This window comes from Botrytis deweyae (genome assembly GCF_014898535.1).
Source record: "Botrytis deweyae strain B1 chromosome Unknown BDEW_014, whole genome shotgun sequence".
Taxonomy (NCBI): domain Eukaryota; kingdom Fungi; phylum Ascomycota; class Leotiomycetes; order Helotiales; family Sclerotiniaceae; genus Botrytis; species Botrytis deweyae.
In genome coordinates, this window is record NW_024066221.1 from 145986 (window position 1) to 164311 (window position 18326).

The 18326-nt window shown below is 42.8% G+C and overlaps 4 protein-coding genes across 4 annotated transcripts; all 4 read left to right on the forward strand.

Annotated features, from left to right (window-relative positions):
• Nucleotides 1-1145: 1145 nt before the first annotated feature.
• EAE98_006477 (uncharacterized protein) lies at nucleotides 1146-5066 on the forward strand (the record flags this gene model as incomplete). The annotated part of the gene is made up of 1 exon (XM_038954100.1): nucleotides 1146-5066. One exon carries the CDS (start codon nucleotides 1146-1148, stop codon nucleotides 5064-5066), a length of 3921 nt encoding a protein of 1306 aa, XP_038809345.1.
• Nucleotides 5067-11541: 6475 nt separating this feature from the next.
• EAE98_006478 (uncharacterized protein) lies at nucleotides 11542-12952 on the forward strand (the record flags this gene model as incomplete). The annotated part of the gene is made up of 6 exons (XM_038954101.1): nucleotides 11542-11752; nucleotides 11805-11813; nucleotides 11886-11948; nucleotides 11999-12283; nucleotides 12337-12563; nucleotides 12632-12952. The coding sequence occupies 6 exons, from the start codon at nucleotides 11542-11544 to the stop codon at nucleotides 12950-12952; spliced, it is 1116 nt and encodes a 371-aa protein (XP_038809346.1).
• A 936-nt stretch (nucleotides 12953-13888) lies between these two features.
• Nucleotides 13889-15749, forward strand: EAE98_006479 (uncharacterized protein; the record flags this gene model as incomplete). The annotated part of the gene is made up of 5 exons (XM_038954102.1): nucleotides 13889-14366; nucleotides 14448-14580; nucleotides 14640-15090; nucleotides 15141-15342; nucleotides 15427-15749. 5 exons carry the CDS (start codon nucleotides 13889-13891, stop codon nucleotides 15747-15749), a joined length of 1587 nt encoding a protein of 528 aa, XP_038809347.1.
• A 709-nt stretch (nucleotides 15750-16458) lies between these two features.
• Nucleotides 16459-17829, forward strand: EAE98_006480 (uncharacterized protein; the record flags this gene model as incomplete). The annotated part of the gene is made up of 1 exon (XM_038954103.1): nucleotides 16459-17829. One exon carries the CDS (start codon nucleotides 16459-16461, stop codon nucleotides 17827-17829), a length of 1371 nt encoding a protein of 456 aa, XP_038809348.1.
• Between the last annotated feature and the right edge of the window lie 497 nt (nucleotides 17830-18326).

Consider the following 18326-nt stretch of genomic DNA (forward strand, 5'->3'; position numbering starts at 1 on the left):
TCGAGTATCAAATCCAACAGCTAATCATAAATCATTGATTTCACCGTGTATTTCAAGAAAGGTCAAGCTCTCATGAGACCTATTCAAAGCACAACAAATTACATTATACTTCAATAGCCGATCATATATTCTCATGAATCATGGTATGGTTCTCGTGGACCAGTCATTGAGCTGCAAGTCTGTCTTAGGAGGCTACTATTGTTGCAGCATACGATTCCTGTACAATCTTATATGTCGAGGGTCTTCCTGACCCGTCAGATCCCACATATCCTCGAGACATCTCGAGATCTCAAGTGACGACCAAGAGACTATATGGAGTACATGACAGAAGACAAAAGGGTAGTACGAGAAAGCCTCTAGGATGCTTGCTGTGGAAAGAGAACCTCGGGTTGCTTTTTGATTTCCAGCTCTTCTTGCTTTTCCGGTTGTTTCGCCAATCACTAACATAAATATCTACATCTCATATAGTTGATGCTCGATTTGGAGGAGAAAAGAGACCGAATGAATCACGACTAAAGCCATCAACTTTCATAGAACCAAACGCCACTTGACCTGGATTGGAAAGGAACAGCTGGACTATTGTAGGGCTTCACTATAAGGGTCAATTCTGACTCGACTTTTCTATGTAATTCACATATCACATATCACTTGCATTGTGCTTTTTTCTCCTTTCAGCTCTTCAGCTCTTGAATAATGTATGATTACTAGAAAGATTGAACGATTCGCTTTTCCTTCTACTCTGTTTTATTATTCATTACACTTTTCTTATACCTATCATCTGGCTAATGAATATAATACTTTCTCAAATTTTAGTGATAATGATATATATCGAATCCAGATTGCATGTAATCATCCCAAAACTTGGGATCTTACACACTTGTCATCTAGTGAGGGGAGAGTTGCTTCTCAGAAAATTGAATATTATGATAAAAATGTCGAGCTTTTCAGGCAATAAAATTCCCCGGTGAGCTCTTTCGAGGATTTCCTCGGATTGCCTTGGCCCCGCATTTCATTGATTAAAGATTGAAGGGCGGTGGGCGATTCGGCAGAAAAAAGTTCCCGACTAGAATCTCACAAGCACAGAAAAAACATAATTCTCGCAACAAATTGTCTACATTCAATCAGTGGATTGAAAATAGCCAAATATGCCTCCTAAATTTACGCCTCGACAGCGAAAGCATAAAGTGCTTGCGAGAAATAAAGTCAATGATTCCGAGGCACCTGTGGACTCCAACGCGACAGAGATCCTCCCCTCCTCGAAAGCCGCACATGAAGAAAAGAAGCAGAAATTGAAGGCAGAGCTCGCAGGGGAGAATAAGATTAGTGGGAAAAAAGCGAAAAGATTGGAGAAATACATCGAGACGAAGCTGAGGAAGGATGAAAATAGGATATTAATCGAAAAGCTATCAAAGAAGAAAGAAGAGGGAGGATTGTATGAGAGTAGCAAGAAATTAGGTCAGGGTTCATTAACCAGGAGAGAAAGATTGGCGCGAGCGCTGAAGGAGAGGGAGAGAGGCATTGATATCGATGGAGATGGAGAAGAACTGCTGTTCGAAAAGAGGACGGTTAGGGAGATGGAAAGCGAAAGTAGTGAAGAGGATGACGATGAAATCGATCAAAAGAAGGAGGGCGGTCTTTTCCAGGGTACTGCGACTGCGACATCTTCCGCCCCGACACCAAAAGTGTCCGCGCAAACATTACAATTTGGTGTAGGCACAGGTTTAAAGAGACCACTCGAGGTGGATGATGACGGAAAGCCGGTAATAAAAAAGCGACAAAGGCGAGGAGGTGTTAAGTCGAGGATATCATCGAAGCCACAGGCGCCGGCCGCGGAACCGGCATGGGAAGGATTTTCTTCGAATTCAGAGGTTGATAGTGATGAAGAGATGAAATCAGATGAGGATTCTGACAATTCGAATACGCCAGATGAGACAGATGACAAAAAACGTGCAGAGTTATTGAAGCGTCTTACGGGAATTTTTGCCGAAGGTGGTGATGGGATCGACTCGGACGATAGCAGTGAGGAAGGATCTTCGAATGAGGACAGTAATGAAGACAGCGATGATGAAGACGATGAAGAAAGCGATGAGACAAGTGACCCCGAACACGCCCAGCTACTAAAGAACATTATGTCCATTTTCGAAGAAAGTAAAGAGGGGGCCCTTCAATCAGCGCTTGGAAACGATAAAGAAGAGAACAATGAAGAAGGATCGCCAGACGAAGACAGCGATGAAGATGATAGCGAAGAGAGTAGTGAAGAGGAAGATGAGGACGAGGCTGCCTCGAGGAAACAGGAACGCTCATCTGCGTTCAAAGCCTGGGCAACTCAACAAGTAAACGAAGCTTATGGATACGAACCATCATCAAATATTCCAATTGCGATAGAAACGCCAAGAATAGAAGGGTTCGAACCTCGGCCTCTAGAACAGGATCCTTTACCAGTGGAATTACAACCAACTACCAATCTTTCACGGAAGGCATTTAGTGTTTCGATAGAAAGACCTTCAAGTATTCAAGATGTCAGACTCAAACTCCCAGTCGTAGCCGAAGAGCAGAAAATTATGGAAGCAATTCATAACAATAACTTAGTGGTTGTGTATGGTGCTACAGGTTCCGGAAAAACCACTCAAGTACCACAATTCTTATACGAAGCTGGCTATGGTACTAAAGATTCACCCAATCCTGGAATGATTGGAGTTACACAACCTCGAAGAGTTGCAGCCGTCAGTATGGCAAAACGTGTAGGTGATGAGCTTGCTGATCATGGTAAGCGAGTCGCCTATCAAATTCGATTCGAGGGAACAGTAAGTTCAGAAACTGCTATCAAATTCATGACGGATGGTGTACTTTTGAGAGAGGTTGCCCAAGATATTGCTCTGAGAAAATACTCCGCCATTGTTATTGATGAAGCTCACGAGAGGAGCGTGAATACCGATATTCTTATTGGTATGCTCAGTCGAGTGGTAAAGTTGAGAGAGGAAATGGCTGAAGAAGATCCGTCTATCAAACCATTGAAACTTATTATCATGTCCGCTACTCTACGAATTACAGATTTTACAGAGAACAAGACATTATTTTCTACTCCACCACCGGTACTTCAAGCAGAGGGTAGACAATACCCGGTCACTACTCATTTCGCCCGAAAGACTCATCATGATTATGTCGAAGAAGCATTCAGAAAGATTAGCAAAGGACATCGCAAACTTCCCCCAGGAGGAATTTTGGTATTCTTAACTGGTCAGAATGAAATCACACATCTCAGCAAAAAGTTGAAAGAAGCTTTTAAAATAGGCTCTACTACCACAGGACCACAAGTTCGCATATCCGGAAAAGATGCACCTATGGAAGCTGAAGATATCGATTTTGGTGAAACTATGGACACGTCCAATGACGATTATGTCGATGATGATGACGAAGTTACGTTTAATGATGATGAAGATTTTGATATCGGAGAAGAAGCAGATACTGGCCCTTCAAAGATGCACATATTACCATTGTATTCCTTACTGCCTACGAAAGAACAGTTGAGAGTTTTCGAACCACCCCCAGATGGTTCACGGTTGATTGTATTGGCCACTAACGTTGCTGAAACATCTCTTACAATCCCTGGTATTCGTTATGTTTTCGATTGTGGAAGATCAAAAGAACGCAAATACGATAAAACAACTGGTGTACAAAGTTTTGAGGTCGGATGGATTAGCAAAGCCAGTGCAAGCCAACGTGCAGGTCGTGCTGGACGTACTGGTCCTGGACATTGTTATCGATTTTATTCATCAGCTGTTTATGAGAGAGATTTTGAAGAATTCGCGGAGCCGGAAATATTACGAATGCCTATCGAAGGTGTGGTTTTACAACTCAAGTCCATGAATTTGCAACACGTTGTCAATTTCCCATTCCCAACTCCTCCAGATAGACAAAGTCTTGCGAGCTCCGAAAAACTTCTCACTTACCTCTCTGCAATCTCTCCTTCTGGTCAAATAACCCCAACTGGTTCTATCATGTCTATCTTTCCACTTTCACCACGATTTGCTCGTATCCTTTTAGTAGGACATTTACACGATTGCCTTCCCTACACCATCGCTCTTGTAGCAGGTCTCTCTGCTGCCGATATATTTATTCCCGAAAACCAAGTCATTCCCGCCGCTACTCCCCGTGAGGATGAAGACTCATACCTCACTACCGCCGAAAAAATCGAACAAGACGCACGTGCAAATCTCCGTCGTCAATTCAACAAAGTTCACCAATCTTTCTGTTTCCTTGACGATAGATCAGATGCCATCAAACTCCTTCAAGCTGTTGGTGAATTTGCCCACGAACCCACAGAGTCATGGTGTGCATCTCACTACGTACGCTACAAGACTCTCAAGGAAATCTCGCAATTGCGTCGTCAAATCACAGATCTTTTGAGAACCAATATTCCCGCATTCGCAGCTTTGAAATATGAAGAAAAACTAGCGCCGCCCACTGCTAAACAAGTCAAAGCACTCAAGCAAATGGTTGCTGCAGGGTTCATCGATCATGTCGCAATCCGAGCAGATCTATCCCCGACACAACCCGAAGCTTACAGGAAACCCAAGAGAGCAATCGACGTTCCTTACATTACACTCTTCCCCTCCCATCTCCGTGTTCCTAACAAACACAACGATGAAGATCAAGAACAAGACAAAGCAGTCTATATCCACCCTGCGTCTCCTTTATCTCATCTCTCGCCAAACGAATGTCCTGAATATATTATCTACTCGTATTTGCAGAAACCGGCTGAGGATGTCAATGCAGATGGATCGAGAAAGAGACAGAAGACTCGAATGCATAGTTTGACGGATGTTACTGGAGGACAACTTGCGGGCTTGGCCAAAGGGACAAGTTTGTTGGAGTATGGAAAACCGATTAAGGAAGTGATGGTTAAGGATAAGAAGACGGGGAAGGATGCGGGTGCAGAGGAAATGAGAGAGTGTTGGGTGGTGCCTTATTTGAGAGCAGAGGGGACGGGTGGTCTCGGTTGGCCATTGCCGGCTAGGAAGGTAGTGCAGAGGAAGGTTAAAGGGAAGGGATGGGTTGTTGAGTAAATAGATAGATACCTAAATTATTGTTGTTTTTGAGGGAGAGTGCAATCTCTATAGAGTTAGTTGAATAGAATATTGTTTATCTAATTGATTTAATGGGAGATGAATCACTATGTGAATTTTGCACAATAAATGTGAAGTATGTGTGGTATTTGGAAAATTGGTACTCGCGCGTAACAAGTTATCCTTGAGAAAAAGTCGCTTTGCTGTGCTACTATACCATAGGTAAATGTAGATGATCGTGTGGGTGCCTATAAGGTTACATAGCAGGGTTGTAAATCCGACTTGACGGTCGTATCCACATCGTGACTTACCCAGCAGAGAGAGCTAACTTCTTGACAATCATATGGATATCATATGGACATCGTATGAACGAATTATCATATTATCTAGAGAATATGAGCCTGAAACTTGGGAACGTAGGATACTCTCTAGATCACTGTGAGTTTGGTCCGGGCGAGAGGGCTCTCGCTCGCCCCCCCACCTTTCTCTTCTCGTTTAGTATTCGAAGAGTGTGTGATTGACGTCATTATCATTTTTTAATCAGAGCGCTTCAATTGTTGTTAGTTAGACAGAGCGCTTGGTTCTCTAGTTCATGGGAGACTCGAATGATATATACCAAGTTTGGGTTTGCCTCTCAATACTTGGGTAGGTACTTACAATCACTCAATTCTGATATATAAGATACTCTTCGGTAAGTAGGGATCAAGATAAGAGAAACGAAGAGATTTTTGAATCTTTTTGAACTCGATTGTTTTGATTGTGGTTGATTCATTAAGTCGTTTGATTGATTGGAAGTTCGTAGTGTCAACCTATGTGAGTCAGTCGTCAAATTGCCGAGATGTGGTAGGCTAGATACGCTCTGGAAACGTCTCGCTGCTACTTGTTTGGTACTTCGTGCTAATAGCAACGTTTTTAAGGACGATTCGAATGTTTGCTGTCTCTGTGATTTATAGCGGTCGATGTGAATCAAGTAGTTGATTAACTTACAGATCACAGCTGTTTTGCAACATTGTGTATAGTAATTTGACCATTGCATTGTTGTGGTGGTGGCCATGTTGAATAGATAGATTCTATGTATCTTTCTCCGACTTTTTCTTGGTCGAGTTGTTCTTTGACGAGAGAATGAGAGGAAAGAAACAATGCATCCGTGTTGTTCTTTCCTTCTTGGAAAGTGTTAGATGCAGAGCAAATACGAATTATGTGTTGTTCTAACATTGTGCTCTCCAAGGCCTAGTCTGTCACAGATTGAAAGGGTTTCCTTTTCCATATTAAATAATGGACATAATTGGTTATTGGACCTCCATACCCCGTTGTCACCGGATAGACTAAAGTTTAGATCGCTAGCCCCGGCGATGATTCCGCCAAGGTTGCCTGGGTAGTTGATGAATGGGGCGCAATAAGCCTCAATACACTTTTGTACGCCCACTCCATCTAATCATTATCTAATCACCCTGGATTTTACCATCTTATGGGACATCCAATAGAAAATGGATACGAGCCACATTATACGTGTATACCGTACCATACATGTGGCTTGTCTTGGGAAAAGCCCGCGGGTGGCCTAATAATAGTCGGCTCTCGTCAGTGGCCGACTAGAAACGGTCAATATGTTGGGATAATTTCCGTTGGGGGTGAAATGGGTAGATCAAATTGATTGGGAAGAACAAAATAAGATCCGCTGATGAGGACTAGCTTTGTTCGAGAATTAGACCCCAAAGTACCTATTCCTTTGCATTTGATAAAAATCAATTAATTTGGAAGGTGGTTTGACAGAGAACTCTTCGAAATGATAGGATGGTTTATGTAAAAATGGTTGAATTACAATTGAAAATAGCGAGGCTTTGATTTTGACGTCGGTGAAGTTTTAGCGACGGTGAGGTGAAAATTCATGGTGATCTTCATTCCATAGAAGGTTCCCTTTCAATCTACATCCTTTTTCTGCGCACCTACAAGAATTCTACACCAACCACAGATGAACAACCCAATCTGAATAGACCGAAACAACTATTACCTTTTGATTATCCTGAACCAGATCTCATAGTACTGACCTTTGGTATATTTCACATCACATCTGGAGATGGAAGAAATTATAGATAAACAAGCCTAAATGTTCTCTACCTGAGTCCCAAAGAATAGATAAGGATCTAATTCACGCAAACCATTTCTCCATTTGGAGTTTTCGAAGTCTTGTATCATGTCTGAACAGCTCAGCTCATCAAATTCTCCAGGTATTAGGTATATGTCTAACTAATAGTGACTGTAGTGATTGGACATACGTTTTCGTCCATACAAAATCTCCAAACAGAAAAGAAATTATTCTATTGTGGAGCCTGAGGTCTTAAAATCGGAAGTATGCCCTTCTTTGGACCTGAAACAGCGAGGTAAGAAAATTTCTGGACCAATAACTTCCTCCTAGTGTTGGTCGGCGGCAAGGTGTTTTGTTTTGATTAAGGTTATGATCAGACCACGTCTTCGTGCATTGGATTGCAGAACATTTTGACGTTTCAAGCCTGCCGAAGAATTTAAAAAAAATCTGATGCGATGCATTGCATGCCTAGGAACGAGTTTTTCTGGGTGCTTTTCCCCAATCACATGGAAGACAGTTTATTCATATAATATAGATAAAATAAACATTTCCCAATAGCAAGCCTCGCGGGTGACAGACAAGACGACTATTGGTTTGAGAGGGATCCAGATGACGTAGAATCTAAAATGTAGGCTCTGGTTGTCAGTGTGTATTCTTTCTAACGGAGCTAGCTAAGTACAAGAAGAAGCAAGCCTTAAATAGGCCTTGCTATGAGACTAGCTCCTTTGTTGTAGCTTATGAATGACCTAAGGCCATTCATCCAATCTTTGTTTAACATCCCGGTAAACAACTTCATTTCGCCACCACAATCTTGATACAGTTCTAGACCACTGATTCCATCACCGATGAATCAGCATACCTCAGTAGTCACTATGTGGCTTCTCGTATCACTCGACCTCCAACTAACCATTATGGAGACTTAGCTTTGAGGGGAATTGATCAATCAATCCCTAAGGTCCCATTGGATGGGAGGGCGACAATACCTCCCGAACAGACATCCTGGAACTGGCGGGGTTTGCCGACTACTCACACCGACTATTTTCTTATAATCGGCAGTAGCTTTCAGAAAATTCCCTCATAGCATACGTACCTGCATTCAAAGAACCTAAGGTTGATAGGGTATGGTTGATGTATTGTGTAAATTGAAAACATCTTCATTCTCTACTAGAGAAGTCTTGCACTCGACCTACGAGAACTGATACTGCAGATTGGTAAGAAAAAGGGGTGACTTATGAAACTTGGCTGTTGTCACGGAGTAGGTGTTTCCTCAAGTCTCTGAAAGATTTGTAGGTAGAACGAGATGACGACGACATTGGCAATCCAAATTGCAGACCCAGGTCACTCGTTTCCGCAACTGTTTATCACTCAAATGCCGTCGAAATGGTCTGAATCATTTGAATGGAATCTGTTTTTTTTTTTAAAAAAAAAACAACCAAAAAAAAACAAAGTGTATGAAAGTCTGCAATGCTCGTTTCCAACACACAGAGCTCGTATTTACTTTTAGAACTGTGATTTTTGTTCTCGGGATATGGATTGGTGTGTTGAGCGTTCTCCTTTCCCTCTGACCCATTTCTCTTTTTGATACTGATCAGCCAGAAATGGAAACCCGAAGCAAAGAAAAACAGATCAGTCCTCATGTAGTATGTGCATCTAGCGTCATTCGAATAAACTTTTGCCGTACGAGTATTCTTCTAATCGCCAGTTGTTATGCCACTATATATATTAGCATATCCCAACCATTCCTCCTTCACTCTTAAACTCTTTCACATCTCCAAATCATTACAGTTAAGATCGAAGAATAACTCCACTTTCTTTTTCTCCCACGACTCACTCCAAAAGATCTCAACGCTAGCTTCATCAAGATGTCTATCCTGTCCATAGAGGTCCCAGCGATGGAAGATTACGGAAGAGGTGATATTGGAATAGTGCTTGAACCTGTTGTTGAAGTGAGTTGATTTGCATCTCGTTTTTGATTATCTCAAACTAATGGTCAAAGCCAAACAACACTTCCAACAACATGTCTACCCTTTCCATCGAAGTCCCAGTGATGGAAGATTATGGAAGAGGTGATATTGGAACAGTTGAGGAGACTGACACTAAAGTAAGCTGATCTGCATTCTGTTTTTGAGTATCTCGAACTAATAGTCAAAGCCGGATACTAGTTCCAGCAACGTGTCTACCCTTTCCGTTGAGGTCCCAGCGATAGAAGCCTGCACAACAGGTACTATCGGTACGGTAGATGAACCTGTCATTGAAGTGAGTTGATCTGCATCTCGTCTTCAATTACCTCGAACTAATTGTCAAAGTTCCCCAAACCCCACTCCCGCTTCGCGTAGCTTTATGATGATTCTGCCACGACCTAAAAGTTTGTTAGTCCGTCACGGCAAGTACTTCCTTCCAAACAGCTTGGTGTATCGCACTCCTACTTGAGCTTGGCCAGATCCGCATCAACCATAGAGCTCGAAACTTTGGTGGGGCACAACACAACAATACTCGTCGGGCGGCGCGCATGATAGGTGTAACTGTACTAGAAGGGATTGGACGGGTTGACTGTAACATTCTGCGGGAGTAGGAATAGATAAGGGAAAGGAATAAACGATAGAGATAGAGCTTTCACACATTACTAGATAAGAATCTCTCAAGGGAACATCATCTTTCATACCTCTTAGGTGCTATATCTCGAATAAATAACTTTTCAGTGAAGAGGCAACTTCTAGCGAAGATGTCGCTAGTTATGAAACTTCCTCTTGAATATCCATCGGAGTTTTATATGAGAAGATGTGTCTGTGGATGATGTGCTTGAATAATACATCTGACCTTTTTTTAACAAACCCAGCACTGCTTGGGAAGTTATTAATGTTCTGTCATAGACAAGTGTTTCCATGAGCTAAAATCTGTTCTGCAATTGTAGTATAGAAATTGTGATGAAGGCACCCAGTAGGGAAGTTGCCATGACGAGAGAAAGCTTTCGAGATATCTTCAGAATTGAAAGTCGAGAGATGGCAAACTTAGCACCAGGTAGCCGCGGCATGTGCGACTGAGACTTTTAAATAACAACAGCGGAGAGATGCTATCCTTGTCGAAAGTATTATCTACCAATGCAGAACGATTGGAAATGTATAGATAACGGCCGGACACGTCATTGAAGCGATCAGAATGGAAGCCAAAGCGATGGCGTATTTCCCCCTTGCCCCACCCTTTACTTGTATCTGACTGGAATACTCAATTCAAGTCGTCACAATCAGATGATTCGTCGAGCATACTGTCGCTTAGAACCTTCTCAACTGGGATCGATATTGTTTCGATGGAGAGATCAAAACAGCGTATCGAGGTGGCAGATGGACAGTAGTTCTGTTGGATATCGAGGAGGAATTCGTACAAGGTACCGCGCTTATGGGTGCGCGTTTCTCGAGTATGGTTGAGGTGTGAGAGTTTCAATCGCATTATGCGATAGGGGAGAGTAAGAAGATGGGTTGACGTTACGCGATTATCGACACAATCAATGTTTCGATGATCTCTGGATCGTGAATACCTGTGTTGTGTTGCTTTCGTGGTAATGTGAGGTTCAAATTCCCGAGGTGACATGAGAATCCTCGCTGAGCCTCATCACATGTATCTGTCGCACAATACTTCTCTGTTGTACGAAGCAAGGCTTCATGTGCCACTTCGAAAAATTCGATGGTTAGAAGGAATCGCTGACCTGACGTTGCTCTTCCCTTCTTATCTTGAGAGGTAATGAAGATTCCGGGGACGCTAGGTGTCATTCAAGTAGTACTTGAAATTTTGATCACGCGGCTTGAATGGTAGAATTTTTTCAACCCTTAAATGTTGCTGTCCTTGTGTGCCAACTCTTTTCAAAATTGGCAAAAATGCCATCATCGAGGCTATAGTATTGATGCGGGGTTTCGCCCTCGTATCGGTGGATGGGGTAAAACAATATCGATGCTCGCAGCTTACAGCTCAGATGCATAAGAGGGGAAGAACAATGTGATGATACATAATGATTGTCCAGTCATTGAATGATGTTCGACAACACCAGAAGCATCTTCGTCCGGTTATGGTACTTGTACAGTATAGAGGACTCGGTATGGTTCACCGATATATATAATTCTACCAATACTTGATTTCAGGGTAATGTGTTTGCAGATTCGGGTTGCACGCACATAGCCCCGTGGCGGCTTACCATGTTGTTCGAGCCTGATGCCATGTAGTTAGGATACAACATGAGAGGACGATAAGAGACGGGAGTCGACTCATGAGTATTTGGAAATCAGTATCATGTTCTGCCTTGCATACACCCCTCAATATTTCCACCCGAGAAAGAGTATAAATAAAGGCTCCATGCTGGCCTTTGAAATTTCCTTGACATGCTCAATCTCACATTTCAAGATGTCTCTATCCGCGTTGAACTCAGAGCGAACAAATTCCACGTCACGTTCCTATTCGGGAACTCAAGATATGGCCGAGCAGGGTCTTGACAGCCGCTTCGAAATGCATCCAATGGCAGGCCCCTCTTTAAATGACGGGACGACTAGCAGGCCGCTTACCCCCCTATATTCGATAACGACAGACGTAGAAGGGCTTGCGTCCTCTCATCAAAGTACCCAACATTACAACCCTTACGTAGATTTCAGCTAATATTTTTTTTTTAGAAATCCCGTGTTAGTCTGGTTTATCCCTATGGCGGCATAGACTCGCAAGATGTATCAACTCGATCAAAAATATCTTTCCAGTCAAACAAACGCCGCGAGCAAATGTTTACCAAGTTGAATATGATAAACTGGAATATCCGTGTTGTGAGTTTCTTCAATCCATCAATCAGACAATAATTTGATTATCATTGTAGACCTGGACCAGCCAAAAGGGTGGTCACAAGTCGCAAGCTTTCTTGAGAGTTGCGATAGTTTCAGTATCTATCGTGGGTTCGCATCTCTTCACGCAAGAGTGTTATTATTCCGAACGAACAGGATCGTAGCACTACATAAAAAACTTCATGATTTAGATCTGGGTGATGCCAGAAACGGAGATACATCGGACAGACTCGGAGACATTTCTCAAGCTGAAGCTCTGGAACTTGAGCTTGAGCAAGAGAAGGTAATTCTGGGTTTGAATGAAGAGTTACTTGCTTATGGTAAATCAGAACTCCTGGTTGCTTTGTTTTGTCTCGAGTTGACACTATAGAAGGTGCACTTTTGATACAATTCCAGAAGTTGAAATCATTTTCGCCAACACCAGAGAAAGATCACCTGTCTGTTTATAGATGGTTTTGCGGGGAGAAGCTGGTGGATCTCGAACAATGCGAATACATGCGTCAACCGGAGGATTTCATCTCACTCGTTACCCCACAGAGCAACCGATTGGAAAGATTTGTTGAAGATAATTTGAATACCCGGCCAATATCGTGGTTTCAAGTTGGTTCTATCCTTTGCACTTCCCAAATCCTGGACTATGCGCTGCAATCAGCTAACAAACGATTCAGAAGTACTTGCTTGCCACGCCTAAACGCAGCAACCCTACAGAAAAGACCGTCAAGTTCTTTTCTACTTTCCGCATCAGTTTGTTTTCCAAACTACTGGTTGTTTGCATGACAGTCTTAATACTGCTCATACCCGTGATTCTCTTTTTGACGATAACGATGGAGGCAGGATGGATGGCATTTGCCGCGCTCGCATTCGTATTTCTCTTCAGCGTCATGAGAAGTCTACTTACGGATACGGGGACTCAGGAGATCTTCGTTGGAACGAGTGCTTATTGCGCGGTGCTCGTTGTGTTTTTGGGAAATCTAAAAGGACCAGCTTAGCTTTCATTCAAGGGTCGAGGGGTATAAGAGAGGGTGATGAATACCTATGTTACTTGCTTCATGTCTGAAGGGTAAATAGTTCTGTATTTCGTCGCAAATGTTTCGTTCAAGGACGCTCATTGGTACTAGCACATGAATCGTTGTGGATTATTAAGACAGCTAGCTAAGCTGTCTAGTCTCCGAATCTGAGGAATTTACTCTTTTGCGCGTCAAAGAATTCTAGAAGCCTCCTATTCCAATGAGTTTACGACAGTTGATGATGAAGGTGCAATGCGCAATCGTGTTCGACGTCACCCCCTTGATGGATCCTGACGCGATCCTGGTTGAGGCTTGTCTGGCCTTGGGGAGCTCTTTGATTGGCCGTGAATTGCTACTCTACCCAGCCTCGCCGTTTTGACTGCATACTCTCTTTATCAATTTCAATCAGCCACTTGAAGCTTGTATCAAGATATCTATCAGAGGGTTAAAAAGTTGCCTAAATGAAGATTTTTGATATGTTTTGGCTAGTGCTTTCAACTCCGCGAATGAACGATTGTTTCTCGAATGCCATCCGCGCGTAGGTTAATGGGATGTGAAGGCCTGATCCTTCCCTTCGACTGCAGTGATTGCTGGCAAAAATGATGATGAGCTTTTGAAGCATAGAAACAAGTTTCTTGTTTCGAAACTTGTTTCTATATATTCACGATCTCAATGCTCTGATACGTTATAATAGCCCTATGAAATCCCAGATAAGTATGTCGGAATAGTAGGATAAAGTGCTTATCGACACGTATCCACAATTCGGAGGAAAACCCGGACATTGTTAACAATTGTATACCGAACTCCGACGTCCAGAATCCTGAATCCTGAGTACCTACATATATCTTGTGTGGCCCGTTTCTGTGCCATCGTGGCTTAAGTTTGGGGCCTTTATTCCCCATACATTTTCCGATCAATATGGCTCCCGAACCGACTCGTTCCGAAGAGACGACCCCTTTGTTACCCAAGTTACCTACACGATCTATTCATTCCACTACTGATCACAATGCATTACTCACGCGTCAAACTGTAGCTATTCGCGTTTCTGTCATTGTTATTCTCTCTGTATTACTTGTTGAAATAGGTGATTATATGCTCCAAGCACCGCTGGCTAGGACGCTTGAAGATATAATATGTCGAGATTATTATTCATCTGCTCCTCTCTCTGGATTTAGTGAAGCGCCTCGACTTTCGATTCCGGAAAGTCATTGCAAGAATGATGTTATCCAAGGAAAATTGGCGATGTTGAAAGGGTGGGATGGAACTCTTGCTTGTATTCCAGGTCTGATCATGTCGGTACCGTTTGGAGTGTTAGCGGATAAAATTGGGAGGAAGGCTGTGTTGTTTATGAGTTTGATAGGTATAGGTTTGGGCTTGGTCTGGGTTCAGGTTATTTGTGAGTTTCTGGATTTATAAGAGTTGAGACGAGATGATAGGCTGGCTATCAGGTTAGGTCCTGCGATGCTAATTGGTACAGGCTATTTTGATACATTTTTTGACATAAGATGGATTTGGTCGGCAAATTTATTCACATTGATTGGAGGCGGCTCCGCGGTGACGAGAACTATGTACTATACCATTATCGCCGATGTAGTAGCCGAAGAACAAAGGTACGTGCAATCCAATGGCCCTTATTTTGACCTACTTTATGCTAATGAAAGACATACAGGGCTACAGTTTTCTTTCAAATTGTGGCAGCTTCTTTAATAGCCACTTTAGCTGGTGTACCATTGGCTTGGTGGCTTATAAAAGTCTCAAGCCTAAGGGTTCCTATGATGGCAGCTGTTTTGTTTGTATTGCTAGGTGCTCTACTTGTCCTTGTTCTTCCGGAAACGTTGCATCTAAGGGAACACCTAAGTATTTCTTCACCGGATCCTAATCAAGCACGAGGAGAAGCGGTGGAAGATGAAAGTAGCTCCAGCGATGACGAAGGGGCATTGACATTCTCTAAAAAGAACTGGTCGATGCTTCTTGAAAATTTGGAGGAATCCCGTTTCGTTTTCACAAACCCAAAACTGCTCGCACTCTCTGCTACATTTTTGGTCCAGTCCTTGCATGGAATTATGAACCAGTTTCTTCTTCAGCTTGCTTCGAAAAGACTGGGCTGGACACTTGCTGATGTATGTGCTGCCTGTTCCTTCAATTCTCATATACTGACGTAATACCGTAGGCAAGTTTTCTCATTCCTCTCGCTTCAATCACAAACTTTGTTCAATTGGTACTCGTTCTCCCTGCGATTTACGCTATTCTGTCGAGATTCCATTTGCAAACTGCTGTGAAGGATCTGATGGTTAGTCGAGGCTCTGCTTTGCTCATGGCTTTGGGAGCACTCGGGCTTGCGATATCACCCGCTCGAGGTCTATTCGTCATTTGTAAGTCGTTACTATTCCAATGCCTCTGAACTCCCTTTCACTATCAATGATCATGATACCGAATGTGATGACTAACGAGAGTAGCAACGATCATTTTTTCTCTTGGAATGGGTCTATACCCAGCTATTCGGTCTCTTCTTACTGACTTGGTGGACCCAACACAAGTCAGTCGATTATACGGTGTTCTCGCCGTTATGGATACGATTGGCGGAATGGTTAGTAGTCCGTTAGTAGCAGGGGCTTTCAGCTCAGGTTTAAAAAGAGGAGGATTGTGGAGTGGAGGGGGATTTCTAGTTGCTGCAGTTGCATATGCCGCCGCTGGACTTCTAACTTTGTCAGTCAGTGTAAAGAAGGATGAGAGCACCATTCACGAAGATGTGAATCGGGTAGTCGATGAGGAACTTTAATGCAGGAATAACTTTTGTGGGGTATTGGGGGATTCGTGGTATGATCATTTCGGTATGTAATAGAGGCAACATGTGTGTATTAAAGGTTCAGATAGCGTTGATTAGATTTGGATTTGGATTTGGATTTGGCTTTGGATTTGGGAGCGACGTTTTTTGTCATAATAAGGGGTACGTATGTTCAAGGAGGTTTGAATAATCAAATAATGCAGATATAATCTCTTACATGTAATACATACTTTGTGGAGTTCAATAGATCTCAGCTGAGGCAAAAAGCGTGAACGATTGAAACAAGTTAACTGATTCCCGGATGAGGTCTACTTCTCACTGGAGACGAATTAACCCCTCGCCGAGATTTGTGTTCAACTTTAGCTACCGAGCAGAAGCTCCACTCACAACCCTTATTTATTATTTGACCACGGAATATTCATACACTGCTTGAACAGTTTGAAACTCAAAAAGAATGAACAAAAAAGAAAAACAATGTCTTCAAGGCAGTCTCGTCGTCTTCATTGGGGTTTCAAGTCAAAGCGGGCCCTCTTGTGATTGGTCATCAGGAAGTCCAAACATCTTTCTTAAAACACACCTCGCACAGTCTCTCCCTGAGCCACCAAGATCAAAGCACAACTTCAGACTCATTCAAAATGTCGACCTTCGAGATGTTTTCCCTTCATTTTCTTAATCGAATATCGCCTCACAAATTACAAGAAAAATGCAACTTCCAACTGGTGTCAATCGCAAATATGCCGTCTTAGCAGGCTTCGCCCTAGGTTTGGCCTGGCTTTGGTTTGCTTTCGACCGTCCTCAAGTTATACCTACACACATCATCTGGAATGCCAATCCGGGTGGCCCGCAAACGAACATACCTGCTGCCACCTTAGACCAAAAAGATGTATTCGATTTCCCGCATGTCAATTCCGAGGTTATGAGAGCAGTTTGTGCGACACAAACGTGGAACTCGAGCGTCATATTTACATGCGATAGCAATCAAGGAGGAGTTGGACATGTGCGAAACTCCATACTCAATTGCGTGCGATATGCAATTGGTGCAGGTGGTAGCTTGGTTATGCCAAATATCAAGCTGAGGGAGGATATTCAGGACTTGAACATGATGCCCAGCGAGGAAGGGGAGAAATCTCACATGGGCAAACGGCATGGGCTTGGCTGGAAGGGTCTGGATTATATGTTTGATGCGGATCATTTCAAAAAATCTTTGAAGATGTCATGTCCTGAATTGAACATCATCGATCATATGGAACAAACAGTCAATGAAAGAAGACGCGGGCTTCAGCCTGAGAGCTTGTTTATCAATCGACCAACAAGTGGATTAGAGCATCCAGAGGAATGGCAGGAAAAGTTACATGTTTGGATTGAGAAATGGATGTCACCAACACCACAATCGATACCAATAGTTGTGGATCTGGAACAATCAAATCTTCAATACCCAACTCATGCCGATGGCCATGTCTTTGCTCATGAGTTTGGACAAATAATGAAATTCCGACCCGATGTTCGTCGCCTTGCAACCTCGACCCTACGCGAAATTTCGAATTGGTATGATGTACCACTTAATGTCAGCTCCACAATTGTTACCCCTTCATTCTTAGGCGTGCATTTGAAGACTGAGCCGGAGGGAATCGAGAAGCGACATGTTGCTGCCGCTCCATTTATGCACTACCATGGTCAAGCCGAAGCATACATCGCACTGGCTAAGTCGATGAAAACGCCACTCATATACGCTGCCTCAGGTGATATTGATTCTACTCATAAATTGGCAGTTGAAGCTAAAACTTATGGGATTGATGTCACCCACAAAGAGGATCTTCTAAAGAACCACGAGCGAGAAGAGTTGTCTCATCTGAGATGGGACCAGAGAGCTTTAATTGACTACCTGGTGGTCTTACGGGGTGAATATTTTGCTGGTGTAGGCCATTCGATGTTCTCATGGAATGTAATGTTGAAGAGACATGAGTCCGCGCTGTTGAAGCAAAAATTGCACGATGAAACTTATGCTGATGATCTGAGTAGTCTCTATGGTGTTAGAGAGAGCTATTTGGACTCGGCAAAATGTATGTGGGCTTAATCTTGTTTGGATGATTTGCGTTGGAGTAAAGGATATTTTGGAATACATTGCTTGGAAAAGCAATAGGGTATATACAGAGCTTGCTGGGCTAGCTACTGTTGTAGGTTGAGACAGAATTTAATACATTATCACATTTATTTCTTCACATTTCGTATCTTCTACGTACTTCAAAATCTCATTCACTGACATCGCCACCTTTCCCGAACACAAAGTCCGTTGCATTATTCGAAAAATCTTGTGTTTTCGATGCATTTCAATTTTACCCCACAATCATACTAAATTACTACTCCTACGTATAGAGTTATACACTAGCGGACCACCCCTCTAGCTCCCGCCTCTACACGTCATTATCTCAAGAGATCTTCTTGGCAAAAGCTTAAAAGCTTGCTTGATAAATGGATGAGCAGTGCTTCCTCATCGTACTGATAAATTTGCGATGTTATTCCTGATCGGAAGAGCGATTGCTTATATTTGTACAAAACATTCATTCGCGAGTG